At 60.8% G+C, this 27,944-nt stretch overlaps 2 protein-coding genes across 2 annotated transcripts in view; one reads left to right on the top strand and one right to left on the bottom strand.

The window, feature by feature from the left end:
• The window catches only part of MMEL1 (membrane metalloendopeptidase like 1), a 34,529-nt gene extending 13,830 nt beyond the window's left edge, over window positions 1-20,699 (top strand). The window contains exons 2-23 of the mRNA XM_058552005.1: window positions 1,272-1,349; window positions 2,169-2,228; window positions 3,138-3,299; window positions 3,541-3,621; window positions 5,302-5,397; window positions 5,942-6,060; window positions 6,641-6,706; window positions 8,089-8,223; window positions 8,303-8,392; window positions 13,313-13,449; window positions 13,822-13,915; window positions 15,426-15,554; window positions 16,036-16,134; window positions 16,640-16,723; window positions 17,120-17,223; window positions 17,471-17,529; window positions 18,009-18,128; window positions 19,042-19,175; window positions 19,302-19,367; window positions 19,947-20,042; window positions 20,421-20,497; window positions 20,580-20,699. Coding sequence (XP_058407988.1) covers window positions 1,272-1,349; window positions 2,169-2,228; window positions 3,138-3,299; window positions 3,541-3,621; window positions 5,302-5,397; window positions 5,942-6,060; window positions 6,641-6,706; window positions 8,089-8,223; window positions 8,303-8,392; window positions 13,313-13,449; window positions 13,822-13,915; window positions 15,426-15,554; window positions 16,036-16,134; window positions 16,640-16,723; window positions 17,120-17,223; window positions 17,471-17,529; window positions 18,009-18,128; window positions 19,042-19,175; window positions 19,302-19,367; window positions 19,947-20,042; window positions 20,421-20,497; window positions 20,580-20,679 — 2,186 coding nt within the window. The 3' untranslated portion in view covers window positions 20,680-20,699. The remainder of the gene's footprint in view (window positions 1-1,271; window positions 1,350-2,168; window positions 2,229-3,137; window positions 3,300-3,540; window positions 3,622-5,301; window positions 5,398-5,941; window positions 6,061-6,640; window positions 6,707-8,088; window positions 8,224-8,302; window positions 8,393-13,312; window positions 13,450-13,821; window positions 13,916-15,425; window positions 15,555-16,035; window positions 16,135-16,639; window positions 16,724-17,119; window positions 17,224-17,470; window positions 17,530-18,008; window positions 18,129-19,041; window positions 19,176-19,301; window positions 19,368-19,946; window positions 20,043-20,420; window positions 20,498-20,579) is intronic.
• Window positions 20,700-22,015: 1,316 nt separating this feature from the next.
• PRXL2B (peroxiredoxin like 2B) lies at window positions 22,016-25,460 on the bottom strand. Its single transcript, XM_058552699.1, has 7 exons — window positions 25,322-25,460; window positions 24,689-24,893; window positions 23,950-24,001; window positions 23,297-23,360; window positions 23,125-23,200; window positions 22,719-22,837; window positions 22,016-22,195 (listed from the first exon to the last, which is right to left on the bottom strand). Exons 1-7 carry the CDS (start codon window positions 25,382-25,384, stop codon window positions 22,169-22,171), a joined length of 606 nt encoding a protein of 201 aa, XP_058408682.1. The 5' UTR covers window positions 25,385-25,460; the 3' UTR covers window positions 22,016-22,168.
• Between the last annotated feature and the right edge of the window lie 2,484 nt (window positions 25,461-27,944).

Here is a 27,944-nt window from a genome sequence, read left to right as displayed (position 1 = left end):
CTGTTAACACAGAATATCTTTCCATTTATTTCAGTATTTTTTCATCAGTGTCTTGTAGTTTTCATATATAAGTCCTGTACATATTTTATTATATTTGTACCTAAATTTTCCATTTTCAGGTGCTATTATAAATGGTATTGTTTTTATAATTGAAAATTCCAATTGTTCAGTGCTGATATATAGGAAAGCCTTTGACTTTTGTATATTAACCTGGATCCTATGACCTGCTATAGTCTCTTATTAGTTCCAGGAGTTTTTTGCTTGATTCTTTGGGATTCTCTACATAGACGATCATGTCACCTGCAAATAGAGTCCTATTACTTCCTTTCCTAGCTGTATACCTTTATTTCCTTTTCTTGTCTTATTGAACTAGCAGGACCCCCAGTACTATGTTGACTGGGTGGTGAGAGAGGACATCCTTGTTTTGTTCCTCTTCTTAGAGGACATCATCCAGTCTCTCAGCAGTAATGATAATGTTAGCTCTGGGGTTGTTGTACATGTTTTCCTCTGTTCAGTTTTCTCATTCTTTTTCCTTTGTGCTTCAATTTGGATAATTTATATGGACCTGTGTATATTGACAGGCCTGGCCTGCCCTCTCCCTGGACCAGATTCTCCCCTTCCCTCCACCTCGCCGTTCTGCACCCCTAAACTCTTCTCCAAGCTGACAGCCCACCCCGAAGACCCCGATGCTGAGGAGGCAGTGCCCCGCCCCACCCCATGTGGCAGAGGGGTGGAGGGAAGGCGGCTCTGTGCCTTCAGCAGAACATGAAGGTGGAGGGGCTGGAGCTGAGGGTGGCCAATGGGTCAGAGAGGGACCTCCCCACAAGACATCCTTTCCCCTAAAGGAGCCTATTGTTCTTGCCTTGGTAGGACCCCAGGATCTGCCCACCTTGTGTGGGGGTGGCCCATGACCCCAAGGTAGAAGAGGAAGTCAGAGGGGACTTCTTTGGGGTGAAGGAAGCCCCAGGAACCCTCTGGGTCTGGCAGATGGCGGGGCCCAGGGAGGGTGGGGGTGGTGCTGGAGGGTGGGGCTGACAAGCCAGGGAGCCCCCTCCCTGTCCCTCAGAGATGAGTTGTGCTGGGGTCCCTGCGTCTTGGTTCCCTGGAGACCAGCCCTCACTATGGGAGGAGGGGCCTCCCCATGCAGGGAGCCTCCGGAGCACCCCAGGACCCCAGCCCTGTGGGACAATGCAGTGCCGTCCCAAGCAGGCCCCAAGGTACCTGGAGCCAGTGGCTGGAGGCCATGAGCTGAATGCTGTGTTTCTCTCCAGGGAGGCAGCTGCCGCTCTTTACTGGCTGGCTTCGCTTCTCAAAGGAAGAGAAGACCATTGTAGAACGAAAACCCCGAGGTAGTTCTGCCTTCCCCATAAAACACGCCCGAGCAGCTGGGCTCGGAAACTGGGCCTCCTGTGGGCCAGGCCACTCTGTGGCAGGGCAGGGCAGGGAGCTTGCGGCCAGGCCAGGTTCCACTGCAGGCCAGGGTGCGTGGCAGGTGGGCGGGGCCCTGCCTGGGGCAGCCAGAGTCCCAGGGGAAGAGAGGACAGTGGCAGGGACATAGGCGTGAGCACCTGAACACAGGATGCTCCCTAGGCTGGGGGAACCCACGCGAGTTCTGCTGCAGCCCAGGCTCCAGGCACCACCCCTGAGGCCAGGCAGGTGCACATTTCTACAAGCAGATGGTGCTGGGGGGCAAGGGTGTGCAGAGATGGGCAGTTCAGGCAGGCCGCCTAGGGGAGCTGGCCCCTGACGGGGTGAGAGCTGGTTGGGCAGACAGGCGGGAGGGCAGAATGGCCAGCTTCTCCCCTGGGTGTCTGGGGCAGCTGTGGGGTCAATGGAGGCAGAGATAGGTATAAAGGGGCTCCCAGGTCACTGCCGGGGTCAGGCCAGAATGAGGCTCACCCTCACTTAAGGACCTCGGCCTGGGCTACCTGGGGAGGACACGGGCTGCCCTCCAGACTTGCCCTCGGGGCCCCAGGCTGGTCCACCCACAGGGGCTAGAGGTGGCATTGAGGCCTGACCTCCACACAGCAGACACACCCCACCTTGCCTCCACCCATCCCCCACCCCTCCTCTGCCCCTTCCCCCCACCGGCACCGGCCCCACCCACCCCCCGCCCCACCTGTGCCCACCCCGCCTCTCCCTGCGCTCATGCTGCTTCTTGCCCACAGCCATCAGACGGCCCAAGGAGATGAGCGAAGTCTGCACCACCCCCGGTTGCGTGATGGCTGGTAAGCCCCCTTCCCTCCGCCCTCACAGCCGGGCCCAGGGGCTGGGGGATTCCGGTGATGCTGGCACTGGCCCTGCCTGAGCCCAAGGGGGCAACCTGAGACGTGGCCGTGGGCTGCTGGGCCGACCCCGGCTCTGCACACAGGTGGAGACTCAGCTGTGGGTGGAGGAGGCGGGTTCTGCTCCCGCTTCTCGTCCCCATGTGCCCTCAGGAAGCCACCTCTGCGCCCCCTGAGGCCCCTGTGACCTTGAGGAAGCAGTGCAGGGACCCCAGGGGCTCCTTCCCGCATTTACAGAAAGAAAGGGCACACGGATGTGCATCATCTCTCAGGATTTCTCCCAGGAATTTGTCTTAAAATTGGGGGCCATATGCTGCTATTTGCCGAGGACAAAAAGCAGTGAAAATGGCGTGAAGAAACACTAGTGAACAAACTCAGAGACGTGGGGCTGTGGATGGACGCCCGTGGTGGTGCTTCCTGGAGGTCCCAGCCAAGTGGAACAGAATTCGAGGGAGGGTCCTGGGTGCCGCCCCCCCAGATACACTGACAAGTAAGGGGGCTCCAGGGGCAGAGTCAGGGTGAGAGGCCCTGGCTGGGGGCTCACAGGGCAGGCCACCAGCTGAGCACTCCCTGTGAGCCGCACGGTCTCCGCCCATCGCCTTGGCCTCTTGTCCCACTGCTGCGTCCTGGATTTGCAGACATGAAAACAGGACCAGAGAGGGCACGGGGGTCCAGGTGGTGTGGCTAGTAAGCGCTAGCCTGGAACTTGAATCCCCCACTTCCGACCTCCCTGAGGCTCAGAGAGGGTGACTAATGCCCCAGGAGCATGCAGATGTGACTGAATATCCGACAGCCCGCCAGGCCGCCCACAAATGGTCTCCCCTCTTCCTCCTCACCCCTGGGGCTGAGCAGCCGCCAGGATCCTCCAGAACATGGACCCGTCCAGGGAGCCGTGTGACGACTTCTACCAGTATGCATGCGGGGGCTGGCTGCGGCGCCACGTCATCCCCGAGACCAACTCCCGCTACAGCGTCTTTGACATCCTTCGCGATGAGCTGGAGGTCATCCTCAAAGGTGGGAGCACCGCCACCTTGAGGGGCGGAGCCGGGGTGAGGCCGAGCATCTGCCCTACCTGGGGGTGGCAGGGGGCCTGGGGGACAGCCTGCTGAGCTCTCCTCGGTCCAGTGGGCACAGGGGGAGGGAACCCCTGGGTTAAAGGCCCAGCAGGGGCAGAGGGACCTCTCTCGATGAGTGTGGAGGGGGCACGGGGACCTTTGACCTCAGGCCTCTGTCCTGCTTTCTCCTCTGCCCACAGGGGTGCTGGAGAATTCCACCACCAAGGACCGGCCAGCCGTGCAGAAGGCCAAGACGCTGTACCGCTCCTGCATGAACGAGAGTGAGTGGGGTGGGGCTTCAGGAGGGGCCGAGGGGGCTGGCCGGTGGAGCTGCGCCTGCTAGGACCCCACTCAGCTCCAGGACCCCACGGCCCCTGCAGCCTAGCAGAGTGGAGTGGGCGCCACTCAGGACTCATGCCAGAGGGGCTGTGTGCTGTGCCCCCCACCTGGCCACTGGGTCCAGGCTTCCCATGGGGCACGGACCTGCTGCAGCTGCCTGTGACCTCGCTTACAGCCTAACCCCAGAACAGGCCACACTCTGTTCAGTCAGGAGGAAGAGAATGAGGGGCCTGCCTGGGAGCCCCAGGGAAAGCTGCATGTGTGTGCATGTATGTATGTATGTGTGTATGTGTGTGCATGTGTGTATATGTATTGTGTGTATACATGTGTGTGCATGTATGTGTGAATGTGCATATATGTATTGTGTATTGTTAAACACAAACATTATTTGTGACACTTGTTAAAGACAGTCGGGCAGACTTTATTCAGGACCACTGTGACATGGGGACCACTGCAGTGGGGTTTTGCAGTGGGAGAGAGAGATTGCACTCAACTCTAAATACAGCAGGGGCAAGTGGGGGTTCATAGCCGAGGAGCAGGGTCGGGGGCAGTGGATGGAAAATGACTAAGAGTAACATCAGGGGTGAGGGGCAGTCCGGCTGAGCCCCCGTGACAGGAGTCTTGCTGAAGGCACCTGGGGGTGGTGGAGGATGAGGACCTGATCAGATACCCAGGGTGGAGGTCCTTGCTAAACTGGATTTTACAAGGCAGTGCACAGAGGGGCCCAGAAGAAGGTTCAGGAGCTTCACGAACGTTGGGTCAAGCAAAGAATCTTTGTCAGTGTGTGTGGTATAGTGTGTGTGTGTAGGTGTGCATGTGTGTGCATGTATCTGTGTATGTGATCCATCGCTGGCAGCTTCCCTGAGTTTTGTCCCTGCTTCCCACCAAGGACCAGCCAGAGAAAATGTGTCCCCAACCTGTCATGTGGGATGCCCGCTTCCAGCAGGTGCCCCCAGCTCCCCAGGAGAGGGGAGCCCCATCAGGGCACTCCTGGAGCCCCTTCTCCACCAGGAAGCTCCCCCTCTCCTCTGCCCACCTTCGAGTCCCACCAAATCAAGTGAGGTGGCCAGCCGTGCCCCTGCCCGCCCTGAGGCCCGCGCTGTTCTCACTCGGTTGTCTCCCCTCCTTCGCACACTCTGCATTCCCACCCTCACTTTGTTTTTGAGTGAAGTTCTCCCAAGCTTCCTGCCAGATCTTACACTCCATCCAGCATGTTCGCCCACAGCGCTGGAGCACCCCCACCCTGGCCCTGAATTGGTGCCCCCCTCCCCTTCCAGAGTGCCCAGTGCCGCCAGTTCCTGCCCCTCTCTGAGTACCCCTGGGGGGCTCTGAGCCTTGCCTGCTCCTGGCCACAGGGCCTCCCTCAGGCTGGTTCACTCACCTGCTTGCAGCTCCGGGCCCGTCCCCCATCCCGCGCTGTGGCCTGTGCTTTCATGAGCCCCCAGACCCTTTCACGCCTGTGTCCTGTCTCTGCTCTTTCCAGGCCCTTCCGGGTCCTGCGCTGCAGTCTGTGACAGGAGGGTCGGGCTTTGCGCTGGGCCTGTGGTGTCCCCGCGGTCTGTGTGATGGCGGTGTCACACCCACCAGGTGTCTGGGTAAGTGACCACTCCTTCCCTTCTCAGGCATCATAGAGAAGCGAGACTCTCAGCCCCTGCTGGACATCTTAGAGGTGGTGGGCGGCTGGCCGGTGGCCATGGACAAGTGGAATGACACCATCGGTAAGAAAGGCCGGGGCCTGGTGGCAGCCTCACACCACAGGGGGACCTGGGGCTGGGGGCTCCTGGGAGCTGAGGCCGTCCAGGCCCATGGCAGGGAGTTTGCAGCTGCTGGTAGGATCCCTGTGGCTAGTCCCCTCCAGTTCTGCAGAGGGGCGTCCCTTCCAGACCTCTAGGGAGGACTGGTCTCCCAGACCCAGGGCTCCTAGCTCGGGGCGTGTGCTCTGCACTCTGCCCCATCCCTGACCCAGGGCAGACGCACGGGGCACACCAAGCAGCTGGCACCTCAGGCACGCAGCGCTGCTCTCAGGGCCCTGCTGGCCCCTGTGCACTGTTTGGGGACGCACGTCCCCCATGCCCCTTGGCCTCCAAGCCCACAAATGTGCTCACCTCCCTGAGCTGCAGGGGTCCCCTGTGCCCTTCAAGCTCTGGGCTTAGGAGGTGGGGACTCGAGCTCTGGGCTTAGAAGGTGGGGACTCGCGGTCTGACACCGGCTGGGCTGGGCGCCGGGGCCCGGCGATCTCCAGCATGGGGCGCTGACCCCCAGGCCCCGGATGGGAGCTGGAGCAGCAGCTGGCCGTGATGAACACGCAGTTCAACAGGCGTGTCCTCATCGACCTCTTCATCTGGAACGACGACCAGAACTCCAGCCGCCACATCATCTACGTACGAGCCACGCCGGGGGGCCGGGGTAGGCCGGGTCCCCGCGCCTGGCTGGGGGCTCTCACAGCGCAGTGGGGAGACAGCAGGGCCATGGCCAGAGGGGCGGGCGAGCCCCGGTGTGCTCCCGGGGCCCTGCTCTAGTCTGGGTCTGTGATCTGGGGGCCCAGCCTCGACAATCCGGGTCCTGATCAGAGGGGTCCTGATCAAAGGGGCTGGCCCAGGTACTGAGCTGGTTGTCAGCATGATCTGTCCAGGCCTTTGGCACTAGGGCAGGAAGCCTGACCTCAAAGAGCCACCACTGGCCACAGCTAGCAGGCCAACGAGAAGCCACGTGGTGAATGTCACACCACTCTGGGAGGGCGAGGGCATCTCAAGGCCTCTCAGGCCACCCTGCGGTCCAGCCCCGCGGCCCTCCGCCCAGCACTCACAGAGCAGGGCTAGGGCACCGCGTGCCTGCAGCGCCCGCTTCCGGGTGGAGCACATGTTCCCATGGGCATTCGGGGGAGCAGTGGCAGCTGCCCGTCTCGGCCAGGCTGTGAGGCCCCCGGCTCTGCGCCCAGGTGCACACCCTCTGTGTCTCCAGATCGACCAGCCCACCTTGGGCATGCCGTCCCGGGAGTACTATTTCAAGGAGGGCAGCAACCGGAAGGTGAGTGGGCTGGACCCCGGGGCCCCTCGCTCTGGGCGCCCTCCTCCTGTCACCTCAGGGCCCACCTGTGGCCCAGCTCCCTGTGTGTCACTTGACCATGCCCCCACAGCCAGCCTCTGTGAGCACCTGTGTGGGTTGCGCCCGGCGCTGAGGGCTGGGGACACAGATGGAACCTCCGCCTCTACCGCCATCGTAGGGAGTGTCCCTAAACACCCAGTGCTGGGCTCGGGGACAAGCTCAGCTCTGCCCTGCAGCCCCAAGAGGCACACCCCGCCATTCCCACCTCATCGGTGCAGGACTGCGGTCCACACAGCCGGCTTACTGCATGGGGCCTGAAGAGATCTGAAAGCAGGCTGCCCGGGCCCTGGGCCTGCTGCCTTAGCCATCCTGCTCCTGCACCAAGGGAGGAGAGAAACGAGGAACCAAATAGTGGCAAGGCAGGCAGGACTCGGGCAGCGGGGGGTGGAGGGAAGAGCCAGGGAAGGAAGGACGGGAGCAGAAGTGAAAAGGCAGGAGATGAGAAATGATGGGGAAGCAATATGGTGGGCCTCCCGGAGGAGGCAGGCTCTGAGCTAGGCTGTGAAGGATGAATCCAGTCAGGAGAAAAGACCAGTGTAGCCAAAAGAAGAAGCCATGGAGTAGGGCAGTGGGGCTGGGAGAACCAGATCAAGGGGCCCAGCTCAGAGCAGCAGGGACTGGGGCGTCCGGGAGGTCTCAAGCCGGGCAGCTGTGGGGAAGACCAGGCAGCTGCCAGCAAGACATGTCAGCCCAGCCTGATGCCAAGGAATCAGAGGAGGTGGCCGCTGTGGTTCTTGCCTGCCAAGAGGAAAGCCTCTCCCAGGACGCAGCATGAAGAAGGCGGGTCCAGGGGCACATTTATCTTCAGGACCCAGTTCCTGACCCTTGGGCCGAGAGGAGCCTGACTAGGGCAGCCACCCTTCACTCTGGCACCCGACGGCCCTGGACATTTACTGCACACCCACTGTGTGCCCAGCACTTTATATGCAGCCATGCAGCCCGGCAGGGTAGTCTCCCAGTGCCACGGAAGCTCAGGGACATGGGGTCACACGCAGGAGCGATGGGGTAGGGAGCCCAGCCCTGAGCCATCTGGGCGTGGCCTCAGCTGCAGCCCAATGCAGGCCTGGGGAAGTGGGCATGGTCCACCCACAGAGCTGGCAGCCCCTCCGGCCGGCTTGTCGGGGAGTGTGAGTGACAGCGAGGGCTCTGGCCTGGGAGGGCAGGGTAGTCTGGAACGCCCCCATCCCAATGAGCATCCTGGGGGTCTGCTTTGTGTCATACACCCACCCCCAACCCCACAGAGAGCTCCATGGGAGCCAAGGCGGCCGAAGCCGCCAGACTCCATCCTGCGTCCTTTGGCCCAGGTGCGGGAAGCCTACCTGCAGTTCATGGTGTCGGTGGCCACGATGCTGCGGGCGGACATGAACCTCCCCGAGAACGGCCACCTGGTGTGGCAGGACATGCTGCTGGTGCTGGAGCTGGAGACGAAGCTGGCGAATGTGAGACTGTGGCCCATGGGGGGATGTCCTGGGGCCCGGCCGCCCCCGCCCCTGTGTGACCACTCAACCCCTGCTGCAGGCCACGGCCCCCCAGGAGGAGAGGCACGACGTCACCGCCCTGTACCACAGGATGGGCCTGGAGGAGCTCCAGAGCCAGTTTGGCCTGAAGGTGAGGCCCCAGCCACCCACACGGTCCCTGCCTCTCATTTAAGCCTCAAAAATATGCCCATCCCCAAGCAGGGGCCGTGGTCACCCAAACTGGGACATTTTCACTCCAGGACAGCAAGCATCAACTGGGTTGTCTGGGGACACGGGGACACCCCATCTGTGACGTGGCTGCTGTGACGACCCCCGTTTTCTGAGCAGGGAACAGGCTGGGAGGGGTTGCTAACTTGCCCGAGTTGGGGAGACCCCCACCCAGGGCGCTCTGTCCCCAAGTCCTGCTCAGAACCCCAGCCTGGCTCTGCTCCACCGCTTTGCCTGCCCCAGACCCTGGGGCCCCCCAACCCCCTGGCCAGGCCTCATGCTTAGGGGCTGGGGCCAGGGCAGAAGCAGCCCACCTCAGGGAAAGGGGAGCTCAGCTTTGCATCCCCCTGCCCCAAACTCATTCAGCTGGCCCCGACTGCCCTGAGCAGCCAGGCTTCTCGAGGGGCCTCCTTCTGCAGAAGGAGGGGCAAGATTGCGGTTCTAGCCACCGCCAGCCGTGGCAATGAGGCCCAAGTCAGAGGGTGGAGGGTGTGGGCAGGGAGAGAGCCAAAGTCAGACAGCAGAGGGCACAGGCCACGATGGAGTCGAAGCTGGAGGGAGGAGGACAGGGGTGAAGATGGACCCAGAGTCAGAGGGAGGAGGACAGGGGTAAGGACAGACCCAAAGTCAGAGGGAGGAGGACAGGGGTGAGGACAGACCCAAAGTCAGAGGGAGGAGGACAAGGGTGAAGATGAACCCAAAGTCAGAGGGAGGAGGCGAGGGGTGAAGATGGACCCAGAGTCAGAGGGAGGAGGACAGGGGTGAGGACAGACCCAAAGTCAGAGGGAGGAGGACAGGGGTGAAGATGGACCCAGAGTCAGAGGGAGGAGGACAGGGGTGAAGATGGACCCAGAGTCAGAGGGAGGAGGACAGGGGTGAAGATGGACCCAAAGTCAGAGGGAGGAGGAGAGGGGCGGGGACAGACCCAAAGTCAGAGGGAGGAGGACAGGGGTGAGGACAGACCCAAAGTCAGAGGGAGGAGGACAGGGGCGGGGACAGACCCAAAGTCAGAGGGAGGAGGACAGGGGTGGGGACAGACCCAAAGTCAGAGGGAGGAGGACTGGGGTGAGGACAGACCCAAAGTCAGAGGGAGGAGGAGAGGGGCAGGGACAGACCCAAAGCTCCTCCCTCCTGACAGAAGATGTAGGGTCTGGAGCCAAAGAACAAAACAGGAAAACTCGGAGGGCCCCGGCCAGGGCTCACGGCACCTGGTGTTCCGGAAGGCTCTGTGGTCCCTGAATCCTGCTCCCTTCCTTGGCGCTGGTAACCGTGGTGGCCTGCTGGGACACCCCTTCCCCAGCGCAGCCCAACAGCTCGCCCCGCCCCAGCAGGCACTTGGTGGGGCCAGGCCCTGCTCTGGCGCTGGCTCCGTCAGGGAAGGAAGCAGGCAGACCCTGCCTGGAGCGGTGCTCGGTGCAGGAGGAACAGGAAGAGGAGAGGCTGCAGGCAGAGTGTGTGAGGAAGCAGGCAGGGAGCGGCCGGGGCAGGCGGAGAGGCTGCATGGGGACGCTGATGCGGAGAGGAGCCTTGGGGGGAATGCATGGTCCAGACAGAGGGACAGTGGCCAAGGTCCCCAGGCAGGGCCTGCAAGGTGGCCGGATGGGAGATGAGGCCAGGGAGGCGAGGGCGTGGACGGTGGTGGACCCCAGGGCACTGGCGTTGACGCTGTGTGAGAGGGGTTTGGGGCACAGATGGAAGGGGACTTGACTCTCATGTACGAGGGTCTGGCTGCCGAGGAAGCAGGCTAAAGGGGACAAGGACGAGAAGCAGGGAGGCTCGCCAGGAGGCTGCAGGGCCCCCCGGGCGGGGGGGTGGCAGCCGGGATGAGGGGCAACGGAAGTGGTGAGAGAGGTGGCTTCTGGGTCTATCTGGAGGGTAGAGCCAACAGGACTTGCAAATAGGCTAAATATGGGAAGGGAGACAAAGAGACTCACGCGGCCTAAAGTTGCCGCGGGGACGCACGGGATCAGGTCGGGGGGTGTCCAGGAACCCGAGGTTTGGGGTGTTTGGTTTATAATGTCGTATAACACTTAGCATTGCCACAAAGTGAGCACATCCACAGAGCCCCTACTCAGATCAGGACCTAAGCCACTGCTGATGCCCCTTCACGCCCCTTCCCTGCCAGCCTCTCCAGAGCAGCCACGGCCCCAACTTCTCCCACCATGAGCGGTGCTCGCCCCATCGGGCTTCTTTTGTTCCACATGGTGTGGGTGAGACTGTCTCGCCGTCATCCCTCCTCATCTCATGGCGGCATGGGGTGATCGCCACTCACCCTGATGGCCGTAACCTCAGTTCTAAGAACTCACAGCAGTGATGCCCCACTCTGCTCTTCCTGGAGCTCTAGGTCAGTTCTGGTTCTGGACTCTTCTGAAGAATGTAGCAATGCTCGTTCTTGTGCACGTCTCTTGGCATGCACGTGTGTGCATTTCTGTTAGGTTTGCACCTGGAATGAGCGGCCGGGTCACAGGACAGGCACGCATTCAACTTTGGTAGATAATGCCAGACCTTCCCCTAGGTCACTGCAGATTCATGCTCCCTGAGAGTGCTGCGCTCAGGGTGTCCCTTCCTTTCCTCTTCGCCACGCTGGCATATGTGCTGCGGAATTTCCTCTGGGCTGAATCCGACTTTCCCTGACAGCCAGTGAGATTGAGGACTACTTCATGCTGACTGGCTACTGGCGGTCCCCTCTCGTGAAGTGTCTGCTCAAGTCTCCTGCCGTTTGTTCTGTTGGGACATCTGCCTTCTTCTCGTGGATTTTTGGAGTTCTTGATACATGTTGGCTTGACCCCTTGGTCAGTTTACATGTAGCAAACATCCTCTCCACCAGAAGCTTTCTTTTTCACTCTCATAATAGTTCTTTTTATTTTCAAAGGAGGTTTTAAAGTAGTCCAATTTATCAACTTGTCAAAGATGGGTCAGCCTTTTCTTTATGGCTGGTGTTCTTTGTCCTGCTTAAGAAATCTTTGCCTGCCCCCAAGTTCGCTTAGGTCCACAATCTACCTTGAGTCGATTTTTCATATAAAGTGTGGTGAAGAAACTGTTTCATTTCTTCCTTATGGATGTTCAGATGATCCAGCACCATTTATTGGAGAGACTCCCCCTATAGCCACTGCTCTGCATGCCACCTTTGTTAAAAATCAAGGTTCTGTCTGTGTGTCTATGTGTGTGCCTGTGTTCATGTCTGTGTGTGTATGTATCTGTATGTTTGTCTGCGTGTCTGTGCATATGTGTGTGTGTTTCTGAACTCTCTTCTGATCCATTGGTCTCTCTCTCTATCCATGTGCCAGCCACCCACTACGTCCACTGCTATAAATTCATGACAGGTCTTGATATCCGAGAGGGCAAGTCCAACAACTCTGTTCTTCAAGAACATCTTGATTACTCTTGGTCTTTACATTTTCTTATAAAACTTAGAGTGAGTTAGCCAGTTACACACACACACACACACACACACACACACACACACACGAACTGCTGAGATTTTGATAGGGATTGCTTCAATCTAAGTATCAGTTTGGGGAAGATCAACCTCTTTACAATGTTGAGTCTTCTGATCCATGACCCTGATACGCACTTCCATATCTTTATGTTTTCTTTCATTTCTCTCAATAAGTTTTATAGTTTTTTATTTCAAAGCCTTACATATTTTTCATTAGATTTATTCTTAACGTGTTTGGTTTTTTACATTATTGTAAATAGTATCATTTTGTAATTTATCCTCTTATTTGTTGCTAGCATACAGAAATACTGACCTTGTATACAACAACTTGACTCAATGCATGTATTAGTGCTAATACTTTATCTGTAGATCCTTTCAGATTTCATGCACACAAAATCATGTCCTTCGTGAAAAATAACAGTTTTTATTTCTTCCCTTTCAACACTTACTGATTTTATTTGGTTTTCTTGTCTTATTGAAGTGGCTAGGACGTTCAGCCTAATGTTGAAGTCATGACAGTAGACATCTCCTTTCCTTCCTGATCTCAGAAGTAAAGCTTGCAACATTTCACCATTAAATTTCATGTTTGCTGTAGAGATTTTGCAAATGTTTTGTAGATGCCATTTATCAGATTATGGAATTTATCTTCTAGTTCTAGTCTGCTGAGAGTTTTTATCATGAATAGATAGCAAATTTTATTAAACGTCTTTCTGTATCTATTGAAATTATCATGTGATTTTCCTCCTTTATTCAGTTATCATAGTGTATTACATTGCTTTGATTTTCAAATGTGACACCAAACTTGAATTCCTTGAGTAAATCTAATTTGGCTGTGATGTATTATCCATTTTATATAGGTATCCAATTGCTAAGATTTTGCTTAGAATTTTTTTTTTTTGATAATCATAAATGAGACTGGCCTCTTATTTTCTCTTCTTGTAATATCCTTATTTTGGTACTAAGGTTATTCTTGGCCTCATAAATCAAGTTGAAAAAAGTTGTTGCTTTTTCTCTTCTCTGGAAAGTTTAAGTAAGATTGGCAGTTCTTAAATGTCAGATAGTATCCACTGGAAATTTCTATGTGGGAATATTTTATATTAAAGGCTCAGTTTATTACACATAAAACTACTTATATTTTCTATTTCTTCTTCTGTCATTTTTGCTAAATTCTGTTTTTCCAGGAATTTTTCCATTACACTTAGGCTTTCAAATATATTGGCATAACTCTTATCTTTCCAGTCCATAGGCTCTGCAGTAATGTCACCCACCTTTTCCCGACTCTGATTATCTGCGGCAACTCTCTCGTTTCTTGAACGTTCTTTGGTGCGGGCTGGGTTTCTTGGATGCCCAGGACTGTCTACCTCTCTGTCTCTCCCTCTTTCTCCCCACTCCCTCCTTCCCCAGGGATTTAACTGGACTGTCTTCATACAATCTGTGCTGTCCTCTGTCAAAATCAAGCTGCTGCCAGATGAAGAAGTGGTGGTCTACGGCATCCCCTACCTCCAACATCTTGAAGACATCATTGACATCTACTCAGCCAGGTGGGGCCGAGGGAACATCCCAAGAGGCCTCAGTGTCTTTGCCCCTGGTCTCACCCCGTCCCCATCAGCTCCTCCTCTCAGGAGAGGACCCCATAGATCATTTGCTCTGAGGTCTGAGGGGCAGGAGGGGGTTAAATTTTAGTGGTGATGGAGGCTTACATCGAGGGGAGGGGAGATGTGAACCCCTCCTTGGGCATCTCAAACTCCCAGGGGCGGACAGGCTGTATCTAGGGGGCTCTCTTGGAGTTTCTCCACCACCCTGAACTCCCTGCTTGGGTAGAACCTGCTGGCCAAGGGCCCACAAGCCATATCCCCCCCTGGGCAAACACCACTCCTGTTCCGCCCCCGCCCCCGCCCCCGCCCTGGCCGCAGGACCCTGCAGAACTACCTGGTCTGGCGCCTGGTGCTGGACCGCATCAGCAGCCTAAGCCAGCGATTCAAGGATGCACGCGCAAACTACCGCAAGGTGAGCCGCGACCCAGAGGTAGCGCCTGCCCCCGCCCCCGCCCACGCCTGGCCGGGCACTCGTTCTTCGTTTATGATACTGAGCGCCCGCTGGGGGCCGGCACCGAGGTCCACGCTGGGGTCAGAGCCAGGAACGAGGCCCACGAGGCACCAGCCCTCTTGGGGCAGCCAGACAATAAGCAGTCAACAAACCTGAGATCTGCTGTTTCAAAACCAACAAGGAGGACGTGAGGGGCAGCAATGAGGGCAGGGAGAGCCTCTCCATGGAGGTGCCCCTGAGACCTTACAGCAGGAATGACCCAGACATGAAGAGACAGGGCAGATTCCCAGAGAGCAGAAACAGCTAGTGCAGAGGTCCCGAGTCAGGGACCCCAGGGCCACGTGGGGGAAACGAAGGAGATGAGGTCTGGGAGGGAGGTAGTGGCCAGCAATCGTGGGCCAGACCAGGGCACGGATTCGATGAGCGCTGACAGCTGCTGGGTGTCAAGAGCGGAAACCAGTCTGACGTCCTGCTCATGTGGTCACTCTGATTGCTGGAGGGCACTGTCAGAGTAGAGGCAGGAGACCCACCGGCAAGCCCTGTGGTCCTAGTGGCTGTTCTGGGACAGTGACCAGAACATTGTCATTGTCAGTGTTCTGGGTGAGAGGCTCAGAGTGGAGGCAGGAGTGATGGGTTGGACCACGGCATTGGCAGTAGATGAAGGTATCCACACAGATACGGGGGACGAGGGACCAGGAGTCAGGGGGACTCTGAGGTCTTCACCAGAGCAATGGGATGTGCGGAGGCCCTCTACTGTGACAGGGAAATGGGTAGAGCGGGCCGGGGCAGGTCAGGGCTCCCGCTCTGGCATGTTGGGTTGGAGACACTATTAGCCAAGCGTCAGGAGGGAGCTGAGTCCCGGAACGAGTCTTGCTGAATACTTAGGGGGCAGGAAACCCCACAGCCCAGGAACGTCTGGCCGGACGCTGGGCTGGCCAAGATTTGGGGCCAGGAATCTAATGGGGACACGTTTCCACCTCGTGCCCCTGCGTCCCGAGGGTGCAGATCGGCAGACATTCTCATCGCCGCTTTGGAAGTAGGAAACCGGGGCCTAGAGAGCTGGTGGCTGGTGGCCAAGCTAGACGTGGCCCCCAGGGCCTGCTCTGGGGCCAATACCAGCCTGTGCTTTGACGGTGGGGCTGGAGTCCTTGAGGGCAGAGTCTGGCCAGACAGCCAGGCCAAGGTGTTGAGGACAGAGGACAAGGAGGAACTAGGGGCCGAGTAAAGCCCCCACCACCACCCCAGGGTAAAGGCCCACACCCTTCTAAACTGCACGCTCCGTCCTCCCCACACCATGGCCAGCGTTCAGAGGCGAGTCTGAGATCATCCCATGTCCCCTGCCGGCTGCCACACGCCCCAAGGCAGAGGACCAGGGGTATCTGCTCCCCTCATAAACCCAGGGCCCCACACGAGGCTTGGTGGGAAGTAGATGGGTAAATGCAGTGGCATGAAGGAGTGCCTGGCCACACAGGCGCTGTACGGCACGACAGTGGAGGAGGTGCGCTGGCGGGAGTGTGTCAGCTACGTCAACAGCAACATGGAGAGCGCCGTGGGCTCCCTCTACGTCAAGGAGGCTTTCCCCGGAGACAGCAAGAACATGGTGGGTGCTCTGTGCTCTGATGTGGTCAGGCGACCCTGTTTGTGGCCCGCGCCAGGGGCCAGGTGCAACCTCCCAGCAGTGATGCCGGCAGGTCACATGGCCACCGCCCCCCACTGTGACTCTGGGAACCCAGTGAGGGGGCCCCACTCACCCCCCAGCAGCACGTGTGTGCTCTGTGGTACAGGCGGGGGGGACACACGTTTGCCCCAGTGCACCATCAGGCGGTGGGAGCTGCCGCGGCCTCTGGCCCCCAGCCAGCCATGGACCGCCACCGTCGATTCTGCAGGCCCACCTGGGAAAGGTGTGAGTTGCACAAGTTGTGAGTCCAGGGGCCGGCAGGCAGCAGTGGGGACCCTGTCTGGGGGGGTCATTCCCCACACCACACCTGGAGAGCCCCACAGCCAGAGCAGCGCTTTGTCCAGGCCCCTGCAGAGACCCCAGTGCTGGACACCCAGGCACAAGGGCCACACACTCTCCCCAGGTCAGAGAGCTCATCGACAAGGTGCGGGCAGTCTTCGTGGAGACCCTGAATGAGCTGGGCTGGATGGACGAGGCGTCCAGGAAGAAGGCCAAGGAGAAGGTGGGCAGACGGCTGGAGTCCCACAGTCAGGGCCTCCCTCCAGGAGAGGGCAGCCCCAGGGTGGGGGCACAGGGTGACCATGAATCATCACCTACGTTAGAGACGAGGACGAGGTGGAGGGGGCGGCCCGTTCAGGAAGGGGCTGTAGGCAGAGCGAGACCGGAAGCCAAGCCTGGGAGACCCCCAGCAGCCCCAGGAACGGGTGGGGTAGCCATGGCCTTGGGGAGCAGGGTGCCAGGACTCACCAGAGGCCCCTCTGGGCCAGCATGACAAATGGCAGCCAAGCGACTCCTCCTAGTCCTCGCCCCACCAGAACCCTGGCTGGCTGTCAGGTCTGCAAGTCGGCCTGGGCAGAGCTCTTCCGTGTCCCATCCTTGTTAAACCTCCCACAGCCTGCAAGGAGGGGCCGAGTCCCGTAGCCCCTTACCCATATGGTGGGGGGCAGAGCCCTTAGCCCCTTACCCACGGTGGGGTGAGCGCGGACCAGCCACTCCTCTTCCCCCAGGCCATGAGCATGCGGGAGCAGATTGGGTACCCCGACTACCTCCTGCAGGAGAGGAACAAGCACCTGGACGAGGAGTATTCCAATGTGCGCCCCCACCGGCCAGGGGCCCTGCAAGAGCCCCCCACCCCAACCCGATCTTCCCCTGAACCAGCCCCCACGGACCACGAGCTCTCGATTACCTGGGGGTGGTGCTCTGTCACTAACTCAGCCTGTCACTACCTCACCTGCGCTGGGGAGGCTCTAGCGTTACCCTGTTATGGATGGGGAAATTGAGGCCCAGAGGGACTAAGGAACTTGCTCAGTCACATAAACAGGCAGAGCCAGGGTTGCCCCCCAAGTCCACCTGCACTCAGAGCCTGCTGGCCACATCCGAGTTCCGAGGCCCTTGCCCAGCACCCTGACCTCCCCCCCGCCCCGCCTGCCCCGGGCCCCTTGCAGATCCCACCTGCATGCCTGGCAGTGACCACCCCTCTCCTGTAGCTGAACTTCTCGGAGGACCTGTACTTTGAGAACGGTCTGCAGAACCTCAAGGCCAGCGCCCAGCGGAGCCTGAAGAAGCTTCGGGAGAAGGTGGACCAGAACCTGTGAGTGGGCTGGGGGCCGCGCCAGCTGGGGAGGGCGGCTGGCTCTGACTCAGGGCCCTGCGCCCTCTGCTGCAGGAGCCCCAGGAAACAGCCAGATCTTTGGACTGGCCAGGACCCTGCCTGGTCGTCGGCCGCACTGGTCCCATGGCCACTATGGCATGGGGTGTCATGGTGGGCTCTGGCCATCTGGTCAGGAGGCAGGGCTCCAGGAGACTTGGGCTCCAAGTGAGTGGCTTGTCTATCACAGCTGGATCATCGGGGCCGCCGTGGTTAACGCGTTCTACTCCCCAAACCGAAACCAGATTGGTATGTTCACCTCTCCCCGCCCACCCCAATCCCTCCAGTGCCAGAGGAGAGCTGGCAACAAGCGGCCCCCCACCCCTTCCTCCTGGGCCCCACTAGCCTGTTCTCAGAAGAGGAGTAGGTGCCACCTCTCCCACCTGTAGGAACTTCACCCCGTCACACCACCTGTGGGGAAGTTTCACTCGTGGTCTGTGAGCAAGGTGTGAGGGTTTCAGGGGCGGGTAGTGGGGGCAGCAAAGACCCTTTTCTGGAAGGCAGCACGCAATGGTGGAAAGAACCCGGACTCGAGTCTTGGGTCTGCCACTCACTGGCCCTGCCCTCTGAGCTACTGAGCCTCAGTTTTCTCACCTATGAAGTGGGCTGTGTGGCATCACCTCGACCTCCCCGGCTGTGGGATTAACTGCAGGACTCCTGGAGGTCCTGGCACACCGGTGTGCTCACTCACAGCTTATTCTTTGTCCCCCACCCCGACCCCGGGGCAGTGTTCCCCGCTGGGATCCTCCAGCCTCCCTTCTTCAGCAAGGAGCAGCCACAGGCCTTGAACTTCGGGGGCATTGGAATGGTGATTGGGCACGAGATCACCCACGGCTTTGACGACAATGGTAGGGGGCTGCCTGGGCAGTGAGGGCTACACCTCCCAGTCACACACCCCCTCCCCTCTCCACTGAGCAGCATCCCTTAAAGGGGACTGAGGGCCAAGTCGGGCCACCAGGAAGGGGCCCTGGAGCTGTCCATCCAACCCCTTCATGGTTTGTGGGGACACTGAGGCCCAGGGCATGGAAAGGACTTGCCAGGGCCCCAGGGAGCTACGGTGGCAGAGCAGGTCTTGAATGGCAGGCTCGGTCCCTGTCCAGCACACCTGCTCTGGGCAGAGGGATGGAGGAGAGGGCACGAGAGCCTGAGCGCTTGGTACCCACTCACCTCATTAACTGGCCACTCCCTCCCCGGGCCTGTGAAATGGGAACAGTGGCACTGCCCGGCACACCTGGGAAGCTCCAGGTCCTGGCCTGACACGGAGCCTGGCTCAGTGTCATTCCAGAGCAGCCAGCATGCTCTAGCCCAGGGATGTGCTGACCCAACACTCGGACCTCCCACTGCCGGGCGGGGCCGCCCTGCCTGGTTCTAGTGGCCTGTGACCACGCACAGGGGCTCCAGCTGCAACCCAGGAAGCTGGTTTTCCCCCAGGGCTCAGCCATTGGGACCTCCTGAGGGCAACCTGGTCCCCAGGGGCATATGCTCCCCTCACCTGGGGTTTAGAGAGTTTGGACACCAGGAAGGGTCATGAAACCACGGTGCCTAACCTCTGGGGTGACAGGGAAGACCACCGAAGCCCTCCCTCTCCAGGGGCCTGAGCAGCCCCTGACACTGTGCCAACTCTTGCGAGCAGGCCGATGCCCTTCAGGGCCCATTCTCTGCTCACAAACATGAGCTTTAGATCCTGGGGTTCCCAGGAGGACACCTGGGGTGCGGGAGATGGACGTGCGGGAGAGAACCAGCCTCTCTGCCCCTGCCCAGGGCGGAACTTCGACAAGAATGGCAACATGCTGGATTGGTGGAGTAACTTCTCGGCCCAGCACTTCCGGGAGCAGTCAGAGTGCATGATCTACCAGTACGGGAACTACACCTGGGACCTGGCGGACGAGCAGAATGTGAGCGAGCCGCCACCAGCACAGCCCCCTGCCTGGACTGACCACACCCCAGTCCTGGCCCCGGGGAAGGGGAGGGGAGGGGAGCCAGGGCCCCAGCTGCCCGGCCATCTCGTCTCCTGTGTGCAGGTGAACGGGTTCAGCACACTCGGGGAGAACATCGCCGACAACGGAGGGGTGCGGCAGGCGTACAAGGTGGGCCCCTCGAGGAGGTGGGGGGGTGGGTCCTCAGTGTGGTAGGGACGGCCCCGTCCCCAGCGGAGGCGTATCCTGCGACCCTTCTCCATCTGCATGGGGAGGCAGCGGTGCCCTGGAGGAGCCAGCCTGGCCCTGGGTGGGCGGGCACCATGGCTACTCTGCCCACATTTACCCCAACCTTAGCTAGAGCCTCCACACTCTGGGGAGGCCCCGGCCGTCTCCAGTCACTGCACACCCTCCGGCCCCAGCAACACCCCTGTGCCTGCAGCCTCAAGCACTGGGCATCAGAACTCCTTCTAGGTGGGCACCGTGTGGCGGGCGGCCTGGGCGGGGAGCCCCCACAGAGCCCAGCCAGTGCAGGTGGTCAGACGGCCACTGAGTAATTAGGGTGGTGAGTGCCTGTCCCTGGGGGTGCTCAAAGGGCCTTAAGCTGCAGAGGCAGGACCTCCACCAGGGGTGGCTGTGGAGCCAGACCTCCATTCTGCCCGGATCTGAGGACTCCACAGTCCTGGCCAGGCTGGCGCTGTCCCCAGGAAGGAGGGCAGGGCTGGGCCCAGCACCCGTTTGGTGCCGCAGGCTTACCTAAAGTGGATAGCAGAGGGCGGCAAGGATCAGCAGCTGCCAGGACTGGATCTGACCTACGACCAGCTGTTCTTCATCAACTACGCCCAGGTAAGAGCCATAGTCCCCATACCACTTGTCCCCCGACAGCTGGAAACCAGCTCCCCTCTCATGTCTTCGGAGGGCCCACACTATGGGGTGCCTCCAGGGTTACCGTGGGCAGGCAAGCCAAGCAGAACCAGAACTAACAGGCCTGGAAGTCTTCCTGGAGGAAAAGGAAGGGCGGGGGGTTGGAGCTGGGGAGGATTCATACGTGGCTGTGGAGGAAGGGGAGGAACCTGCCAGTTTCCCTCTCCCACATCATGAAAAAGCAGCCTGGGACTGGTGGGACTCCTCTGTGCCCGGAGAGAGAAAAGACCACTGCCCCTCCCGCCACCCCAGGCCCGCCCCTCCCCCAGCCCCGCAGCCACGCCCCTCGTGCGCCCACAGGTGTGGTGCGGGTCCTACCGGCCGGAGTTCGCCGTGCAGTCCATCAAGACTGACGTCCACAGTCCCCTGAAGTACAGGCAAGTGAGCCCCGCTCCCCCGCCCCCCGCCCTCTGCCCCGGCCCCGCCGGTGCTGTTTCAGGCCCCTCCGTCCGCCCGCAGGGTGCTGGGCTCGCTGCAGAACCTGGCCGCCTTCGCGGACGCGTTCCACTGCGTCCGGGGCACCCCCATGCACCCCCAGGAGCGATGCCGCGTCTGGTAGCCAAGGCTGAGCCGCGCTGCGCAGCCCACGCTCAGCCGCCGCCCCGAGGCGTCCGGTCCGCGCAGAGACTGTGCAGCCGGCGGGGAGTCCCTGACGTGCGCCCGGCAGCCTGGGGCGCAGCCGCCGCCCCGACACAGACGCGCGGGGTGAGCGCGGCAGGGCCCGGTGCCCCCGCACGCCCGCCCGCAGGGGTCTGCGCCGCCCCATCGCAGCCCTGTAGACGCGTGTCACTGTCTTCCGCCCACTCTGCAAAGCGCCTCCTCGTCAGATGTCCATGAGCTTCAGACTTGAACTAAGTAAACGCTTTAAAGAAGTTGGCTGCCTTGTGTGTCCAGGAGGGCCGGGGGGGGGGGGGGGGGGGGCGGTCGCGCTGGCAGCGCCCCAGAGGCTGTCCCCCAACTGCATCTGGCTGTCCCCAGGGTCCTTGTGCTGGAGACACAGCAGTGACCAGGATGCCCACAAATGCTGGCCCCCAGGGACCACAGGTACAGACAGGAGTAGGGGCTACTGAGCCGGGAAGGAGCTGAGGGGGAGGCAGGCAGAGATCCAGGAAACCTCAGCACAAAATCTGGATTTGGGGTTTTGTGTCACTGGAAGCCAATGGAGGGGTTAAACCACAAAGGGACATTGTCACCTGCCCGGAGGTTTTAAATGACCACTGAGAGAAGAGCTGGGGCAGGCAGAGGGTGGGGGGATGCAGGGAGGCAGCTAGGAGGCCACTGTGGTCATCCAGGCCCGAACCAGGGGTACAGGGAGGTGCTGAGAAGGTCATCTGAACTGTTCAGAGCAGAGCCCCTGGAGGGGCTGGGGGTGGGAGTTCTGCTCTGGACCTGTTAGGTTCCAGGGTCCTGTTTCCCCCTCAGGGAAGGTGTTGGGGGAGCTGGACATACCAGCTGGGCACAGCAGGGTGCAAACGGCGATTCTCACATCAGTGAAGGTCCACCCAGCAGACTAGCCCTTTCCTTGCGTCTCTGAGTGTCCACCAGACTCCAGTGGGTGGAAGCAAACCCTCTCCTTCCTGGAAACCCAGTTAGCTCCCACTGGACATGAATGCTGACCCCGGCCCCTCCAGGCTGGGCTCCATCTGGGGCCCAGGAAGGTTCCCGACCCTGCTCCCTCGTTCTCAGATGGAGCCCAGCCCCATTGTCCTGTCCCACCCCTGGGCCTGTCCTCAGACCCCTGACTCTCATGTGCCAGAGAGACTACAGGAGTGCGTCCCCACCCCCAACCCAGGGGACAGCGATTCTCCTGATTCTCCTAGTGGGGAAGATGACGCCTCGGGGCCCACAATTGCCCCACGGGCCCGGAGGAAATCAACAGCAATGGAGACCAGCGCTGCCCAGAAACCGAAGTTTAATGCTTGTTGCTGCCCTCAGACCAGGCAGAATTCAATGTTCCAGCCCAGAGATTCCGGAACGAGTCTTCACATCCGACTCCCAGCACGCCCCGGGCAGCAGATGCCTCCCAGATCCTCACAGGCCTGGGACCTTCACCTGGTGCATGCTTCCTCGTCACACTGCAGAGACAGCACGGACCCATCAGGCCGGCCACACTCCCCAGGGCCAAGAGCAGCTGGGCCCACCCACCGGCAGTCTGTGGCCCAAGCAGAGGAAGGAACGTGCTGGACGCTCCCCTCCACTCGGGCACAGGAGGGTGGCCACCAAGACCATGCTAATGCCGGCTACAGTCACTTAGGACAAACCCCAGTCCTCCCGAGGATGAGAGGACCAGCTGCTCCTCCACCCTGAAGCCCCCAGGGAATCCACCACCCTCAGTGGCTGGGCGGGGGGGGGGGGGGGGGGGCGGGCCTGCTGTGCCTGCCCATCTGGTCACCCTGCCCCTGGCCCCTCACTGCTCTCAGCCTGTTTCTCCTCTGCAAAGTGGGGTGACAATGACATCCTGGGGCTGTCGTGAGCACAAAGTGACCTAAAGCCTGCAAGGTCCAGCTCAGCATCTGGCCATGCCAAGCATTCAGCCCAGGCGAACTGGGTGCAGGGAGGTGTTCTTAGCCAGCAGTGCCACCCCGAAGCTGAGCTCACCTGGGGCGGCGCACTGGCCCTGACCTCCGCGGAGATGCCCAGGGCCTTCAGGATGCTCTCCTGGGGGACGTAGTCACCCGGGGACTTCTGAACGAAGTGTAGCAGCACTTTGTCACCACCTGCAGCAGCGGGGAGGCGGTCAGGGTGTCCCTGTGTACTGGCCAGCCATGACCCCACCCAGTCACGGAGTTGAGTGAGCAGATCTGGCCACACCCTACCCAGCTAAGCCAACTCTCTGAGCCAGGCTAGATCAGAAAAGGAACCATGACGAGATCAACGAACCAGAGAGAGGGAGGAGGGTTCAGGGCATGGTCACCAAGTTCAGCAAGACCTTCCCACCTGAGGATGTGGCCCTGGCACCCCACGTGACCAGGCATTGGCCCCTGGTGCCCCTCCCCCAGCCCACCTTTGGCGATCACCAGCAGCCCTCCACTCTGCAGCAGGTCTCCAGACAGGTTCCCTTGGATGCCAAGAGCCTTGGCCTGGAGGGAGGGGAGCAGGCCCAAGTCAGCCCTAGATGGATTCCCCCAGGGGACTCCCACCACTCTGAGTCCCACACGATCTTGGCCATCACAAACCTTGGCAGCCACATCACGCACGGGCTTCCCCAGGGCGGCCGGCAGGATGCTCAAACTGTTGTACCTGTGAAGACACACCTGGCTTGTCCAGGGTCTTTGGCAAGACTGAGCCCCAGCACCTGCCCCCAGTCTCCACAAGATGCACAGACCAGTTCCCAGAGCAGGACCCCCGCCTTCCATCTCCCCAGGAGCTCAGAAGGGCCACAGGGCAGCCGGCCCAGCAACAAGCCCAGCCTGACCCATGGAAGCACCTGCCCAGCCAGGAGCAGCTGCTGGAGCCTCGGGGCACTCAGCCAAGGGGCCGGGCAGGCCTGCATGCACTGGGGCCCACGCTGGGTGAGCCCAGGGATCTGGCTCAGCTGGTGCTGCCAATCAGGCAAGGCAGCCAGCCTGTGGCACAGGCACCCAAGGTGGCTGGGATGGCCCCTGACTGGGGCACTAGGCTCCCAGTCCCCTCTGGTGGGCTAGGCATTGCTGCCTGTTGGGGGTAGGTCCTGGGTGAGAAGCCTAACCTACAGCAGCCAAGAGAGAACATGGTAGAAGGGCTGGTGAGAGCGGTACATGCCACCAAAACCTGCTTGCCTAGGGAGAGGGCAGCAGGAAGAACAGGAATAAAGGAGCAGTGGACCCCCCCCCCCCCGCCCCACACCCACCGCTTGAAGCCCAGCTCTTTGTAGAACTGCTTGCTCTCGTCCAGATACAGCTCTGGAAAGCAGAGGCCACAGGTGTGTGTCTCAGGTCCACCATCACCCTGCTCACCCTCCTGCATCCAGTCCTCTGTCCACCCTCGGTGCCCAGCTCACCCACCCAGGGCTGGGAGGGGCAGAGCACGGCTGAGTGTCCCCACTGTTAGAGGAGCTGAGGCCCAAAGGTGACTGGGAAAGGGAGGAGCAGGACTCTCCTCTGCCACTGGGCTCAGGGCTCTGGAGGGCACATCCTGGTGCTTGGGGAGGGGTCCCAGTGGGGGTGGGGGACGGGCAGCCACAGCCTGGGCTCTGGTCCCAGCTACTCCTAGGAGGAGCAGGGGGAGTGGGACTGGTGAAGTTCAGGGTCTCATCTAGAGTGACCAAAGGCGGTGGTCAGAGGGGACTTGCAGCTGACCCAGTAAAAACTCTTGGTCCTGATTTGAGACCAGACCAGAGTCACCACTGGGCCCTGCCACACTGTCCGTCTGTCCACAGTGGGGGGGGGACATCATGGCTGGGGGATGGGATGTGGGTGAGGGCCTCAGCTGGAGGGAGAGATGAGGAGAGCTGACACAGGAGCATATGGAGGCAGCTCCTGGAGAGAGAAGGGTCAGGGCTGGGCAAAGGGGGAGCCACCAATGCCCTGAGCTTGTGGAAGGGCCTCAGGGCCGCTGCGCTGTCCGGGAGAGGCGGGGAGGGCAGGCACCTCCCGAGAAGTAGCCGCCGTCCAGGAACTCCTGCAGGCCCAGGGCCTCGGGCCCTACGCCCACCAAGCGCACGCCGTGCTGGTCCAGGAGCCCCTTGAGGCTGCTGAGGTCCCGGGCGATCCAGCGACACACCATGCAGCCGAAGCGCCGCAGGCCGGCCACCACGCATGTCTGCTCCTGCCACAGGCTCCGCAGCTCCACGGCCTGCGCAGGGGCGGGTGAGGGGCGCCACGGAACCACCCCCCGCTCCCCCAGCCTCGCCGCCCGTCCGGGCCCCGCGCCACCCGACCACGGCCCGCACCCCTCACCCCGGCTCCGCCCCGCGCCACCCGACCACCGCCCGCGCCCTCCCCCATCGCCGTGCCCCGGACCTCGCGCTACCCGACCACAGCCCGCGCCCCCAACCTCGCCGCGCGCCCCAGACCCCGCACCACCAGACCACCGCCGGCGTCCCCCAGCCGCGCTGTGCCCCGGACCCCGCGCTACCCGACCACCGCCCGCGCTCCCAGCCCCGCCGCACGCCCCAGGCAGCGCGGCCAGCACCGCGCACGCCCAGCCTGCACCCCCAACGACCTTCACGACCCCCCCCCGCCGGCCCCGGATGCTGCTGCCAGGACACCGTCCGGCCTCACCTCCCCGGTCACCGCGTGCTTCAGGACACACGCGCCCACGCGGGCAAGGTCCACGGTGCTCATGGCCGCCGCCGTCCCCGGCTCCCCAGCTGCAGGCCCGGGTCCCGGCCGCCCCTCTCCGCCTCGGGTCCGCCCGTCACCCGCCTCCAGGCCCGGCTCCGCCCTGGCCACGCCGGGGGCCAGGCCCCTAGACCGCCCCTCCTCGCCCGGACCGGCCCCCGGCTGGCCCCGCCCCGTTCCCCGCCCACAGCAGCGCGGGGACGGCGCCGGGTCACCTCTTGTGCATATGCATGAGGCCCGTGGGCCGAGGGCGCCGCCGCGCAGGCGGCGGGCGGAGCTTGGCGGCGAGGCGCAGGCACGCGGTGCGCCTGCGCAGAGTGCCGCGCCGGGCCGGGGTGGGCCGGGTCGGGCGCGGTCCCGGCGCGTCGGATGTGGAGGGGCTGGAGCGGTGGCGTGGGCCGCGGTTTGTGGGGCGGGTTAAGGCGAGCGGAGTGGGCGCCCGTGTCGCGGCTATGTGGCTGGGGCGGGGCGGGGGGGTTCCAGCTGGCGGAGGAGTCCTGGGGCTTAGCCTTTCTCCGTGGTCTTGTTTCAGCTGGAAAGTGCATGCGAATGCAGTTTTCTCATTTACACGTTTACAACACGTCCGTGTTGACTGTTTTAATCATAAAATACTGTCAATTTCATGCCAGCTAAATATCAGCTTTCAACTCCCACACTTTAGGTTAAACGGACCCGAAGGAGTTAGCAGCTTCCTGGGTGCCTTGCGAATTTGCCTCGTGTATTCCTCACGACAGCCTCGTAATAGCTTTCAGCGTCACCCAATTTTACCGACGAGGGCTGAGGCTCTGAGAGGCCGAGAGGTAGAGCCAAGACGACCCAGATGGTGTGGCCCACCTGGGCGTGGGGGCGCACCGCGCCGCCCGCGGAGCCTCTGCGCCCCTGGCACTCGGCCTCGCCCCCAGCGCCCACAGACAGCTCCAGGGCCTGGACCAGCCTGGACAAGGAAGGGGCGGCCGCCTGCCTGACACCACGCTGTATTCCGCAGGACCCCCAGTAGAGCTGGGGAGACTGAGGCCCGAGCTGGCTGCTGCTACCTCCTTAGCCTGGCCCTCGGCTTGGGGGTTCTGGGGGTGCCTGAAGGGCCAAGCACCAGAACAGAAACCGTGTTACTATGTAAAATGAGAGGGAATTCATTTCCTGGATATTGAAGGCAGAAAGAGCAAAATGAGGAAGGGGAGGCCACTCAGAGACGAATAGGGGCAGGGGAGCCACTTGCCCACCAGGGAAGGAGGAACAAGGGGCAACATGAGGCAGTTCAGAGCCCAGGAGTGCAGCCCCCAGGGGCCAGACTGGCTGTGTGGGGAGGGGGCTGCCTCTGCAGGGCCTGGGGCTGTGCAGGAGGGGCTGCTACCCACTAGGGAGCTGGGGTCCCAGAAGGGATATAGGCAGTTTCAGAGACACCTCCAGAAGGAGAGCGAAGTCAAGGGCTCCTCTCCTGCATTGTTTGCATCTCTGCCAGTGCTCCTGGCTCTGGAGCCTCAAGGATGCCGGCAGGCAGAGGAGACAGGATAATGGAGTTTTCTGCCTCCAGACCCAGCGGTGCAGAGCAGAGGTGGCTGGGAGATGAGACACAATGAGAAAATAGGAGGACAGTTGGTGCCCAGGGCTTAATATAAAGGTAACTGAGGCCTGGGAACATTTAATGAGTGATGAGCGGGAGGGAGCAGCCCCTGCCTCAGCGAGCCCCTGCACCCAGCTCCAAGTGTCCCAGCCTCTCCAGCAGGTGGATGGGGGTCAGTGTGTCCATTTCACAGGCAAGGTCTTGGACATGTGTGGCATCCAAAGTCACAGTCACACAGGACCGTGTCCTCCAGCATGCCCCATTCAGGGGTTCTGCTCATTGTTTCGGAAGGACTGGAAGTGTTCATGGGAGACTCCTCCCTCAGAGTGGGCATGGGGACAGCCTTGGCACGCTGGGCAGGGAGCTGGCAGGTCCAGGTGAACATCAGGCACGTCCCCTAGCTGCTTTGAATGAGGAGCGGCAGGACCAGACCATCTCCAAGGGTCTTCCTTACTCGGCTATTCCAACCCAGTGCACACAGGAGATGGACATCTGTATATCCTGCAGACCCACTGCCCGGCTCTTCTGTGATGGGAGTCAGAGGGCGAGCCTGGAGCCTGACCCTGGGCAGGCCACCTAACCTCTTCCAGTGTCCCCACCTTTTGGAGCCACTGGTCTCTGCTGGCACGCAGCAAGCACCCAATTATGTGGGCTGTGACCATCTCCTCCCTCAGGCACACGGGTTGTCAACCTTCCTTTCCTGCCCTGTCCTCACCCCTAGAACCAGGCTCGGTAAACATCTGTTGACTGAGACAGGCGGACACAGAGAGGAGAAAAGCAGCCCCTCGGCCTCACTGGCTCCCAGGCCAGAGGCGGATCAGACAGTGCGTCCCCAGGAAGGGCCCCAGGCAGGACCTGGAGGTGGAATTAGCGTGCCACAGGACACAGTGCGCCCCATAAATGGTGCTTGAATGAATGAGAGAATAAAAAGCATGACTGAATGAATGAGGTGCATCTTATCAGGCCGGGGAGTGGCTGTTATAAACCCAGAGTTGGCAGTGT

This window comes from Diceros bicornis, chromosome 13, assembly GCF_020826845.1.
Source record: "Diceros bicornis minor isolate mBicDic1 chromosome 13, mDicBic1.mat.cur, whole genome shotgun sequence".
Classification (NCBI taxonomy): Eukaryota; Metazoa; Chordata; class Mammalia; order Perissodactyla; family Rhinocerotidae; genus Diceros; species Diceros bicornis.
The sequence above is the reverse complement of the archived record's forward strand: the minus strand, read 5'-3'. Positions and strand labels throughout refer to the sequence as shown.

What these genes read in the sequence shown, in the direction of transcription:
- PRXL2B (XM_058552699.1), bottom strand. Translation starts at nt 25,384, where the DNA reads ATGAGCACCGTGGACCTTGCCCGCGTGGGCGCGTGTGTCCTGAAGCAC. An exon ending in TGCGTGATGTGGCTGCCAAG is followed by an intron (nt 23,201 to 23,296) that starts GTTTGTGATGGC and finishes CCCTCCCTCCAG; the next exon opens with GCCAAGGCTCTTGGCATCCA. An exon ending in GCTGCTGGTGATCGCCAAAG is followed by an intron (nt 22,838 to 23,124) that starts GTGGGCTGGGGG and finishes CCGCTGCTGCAG; the next exon opens with GTGGTGACAAAGTGCTGCTA.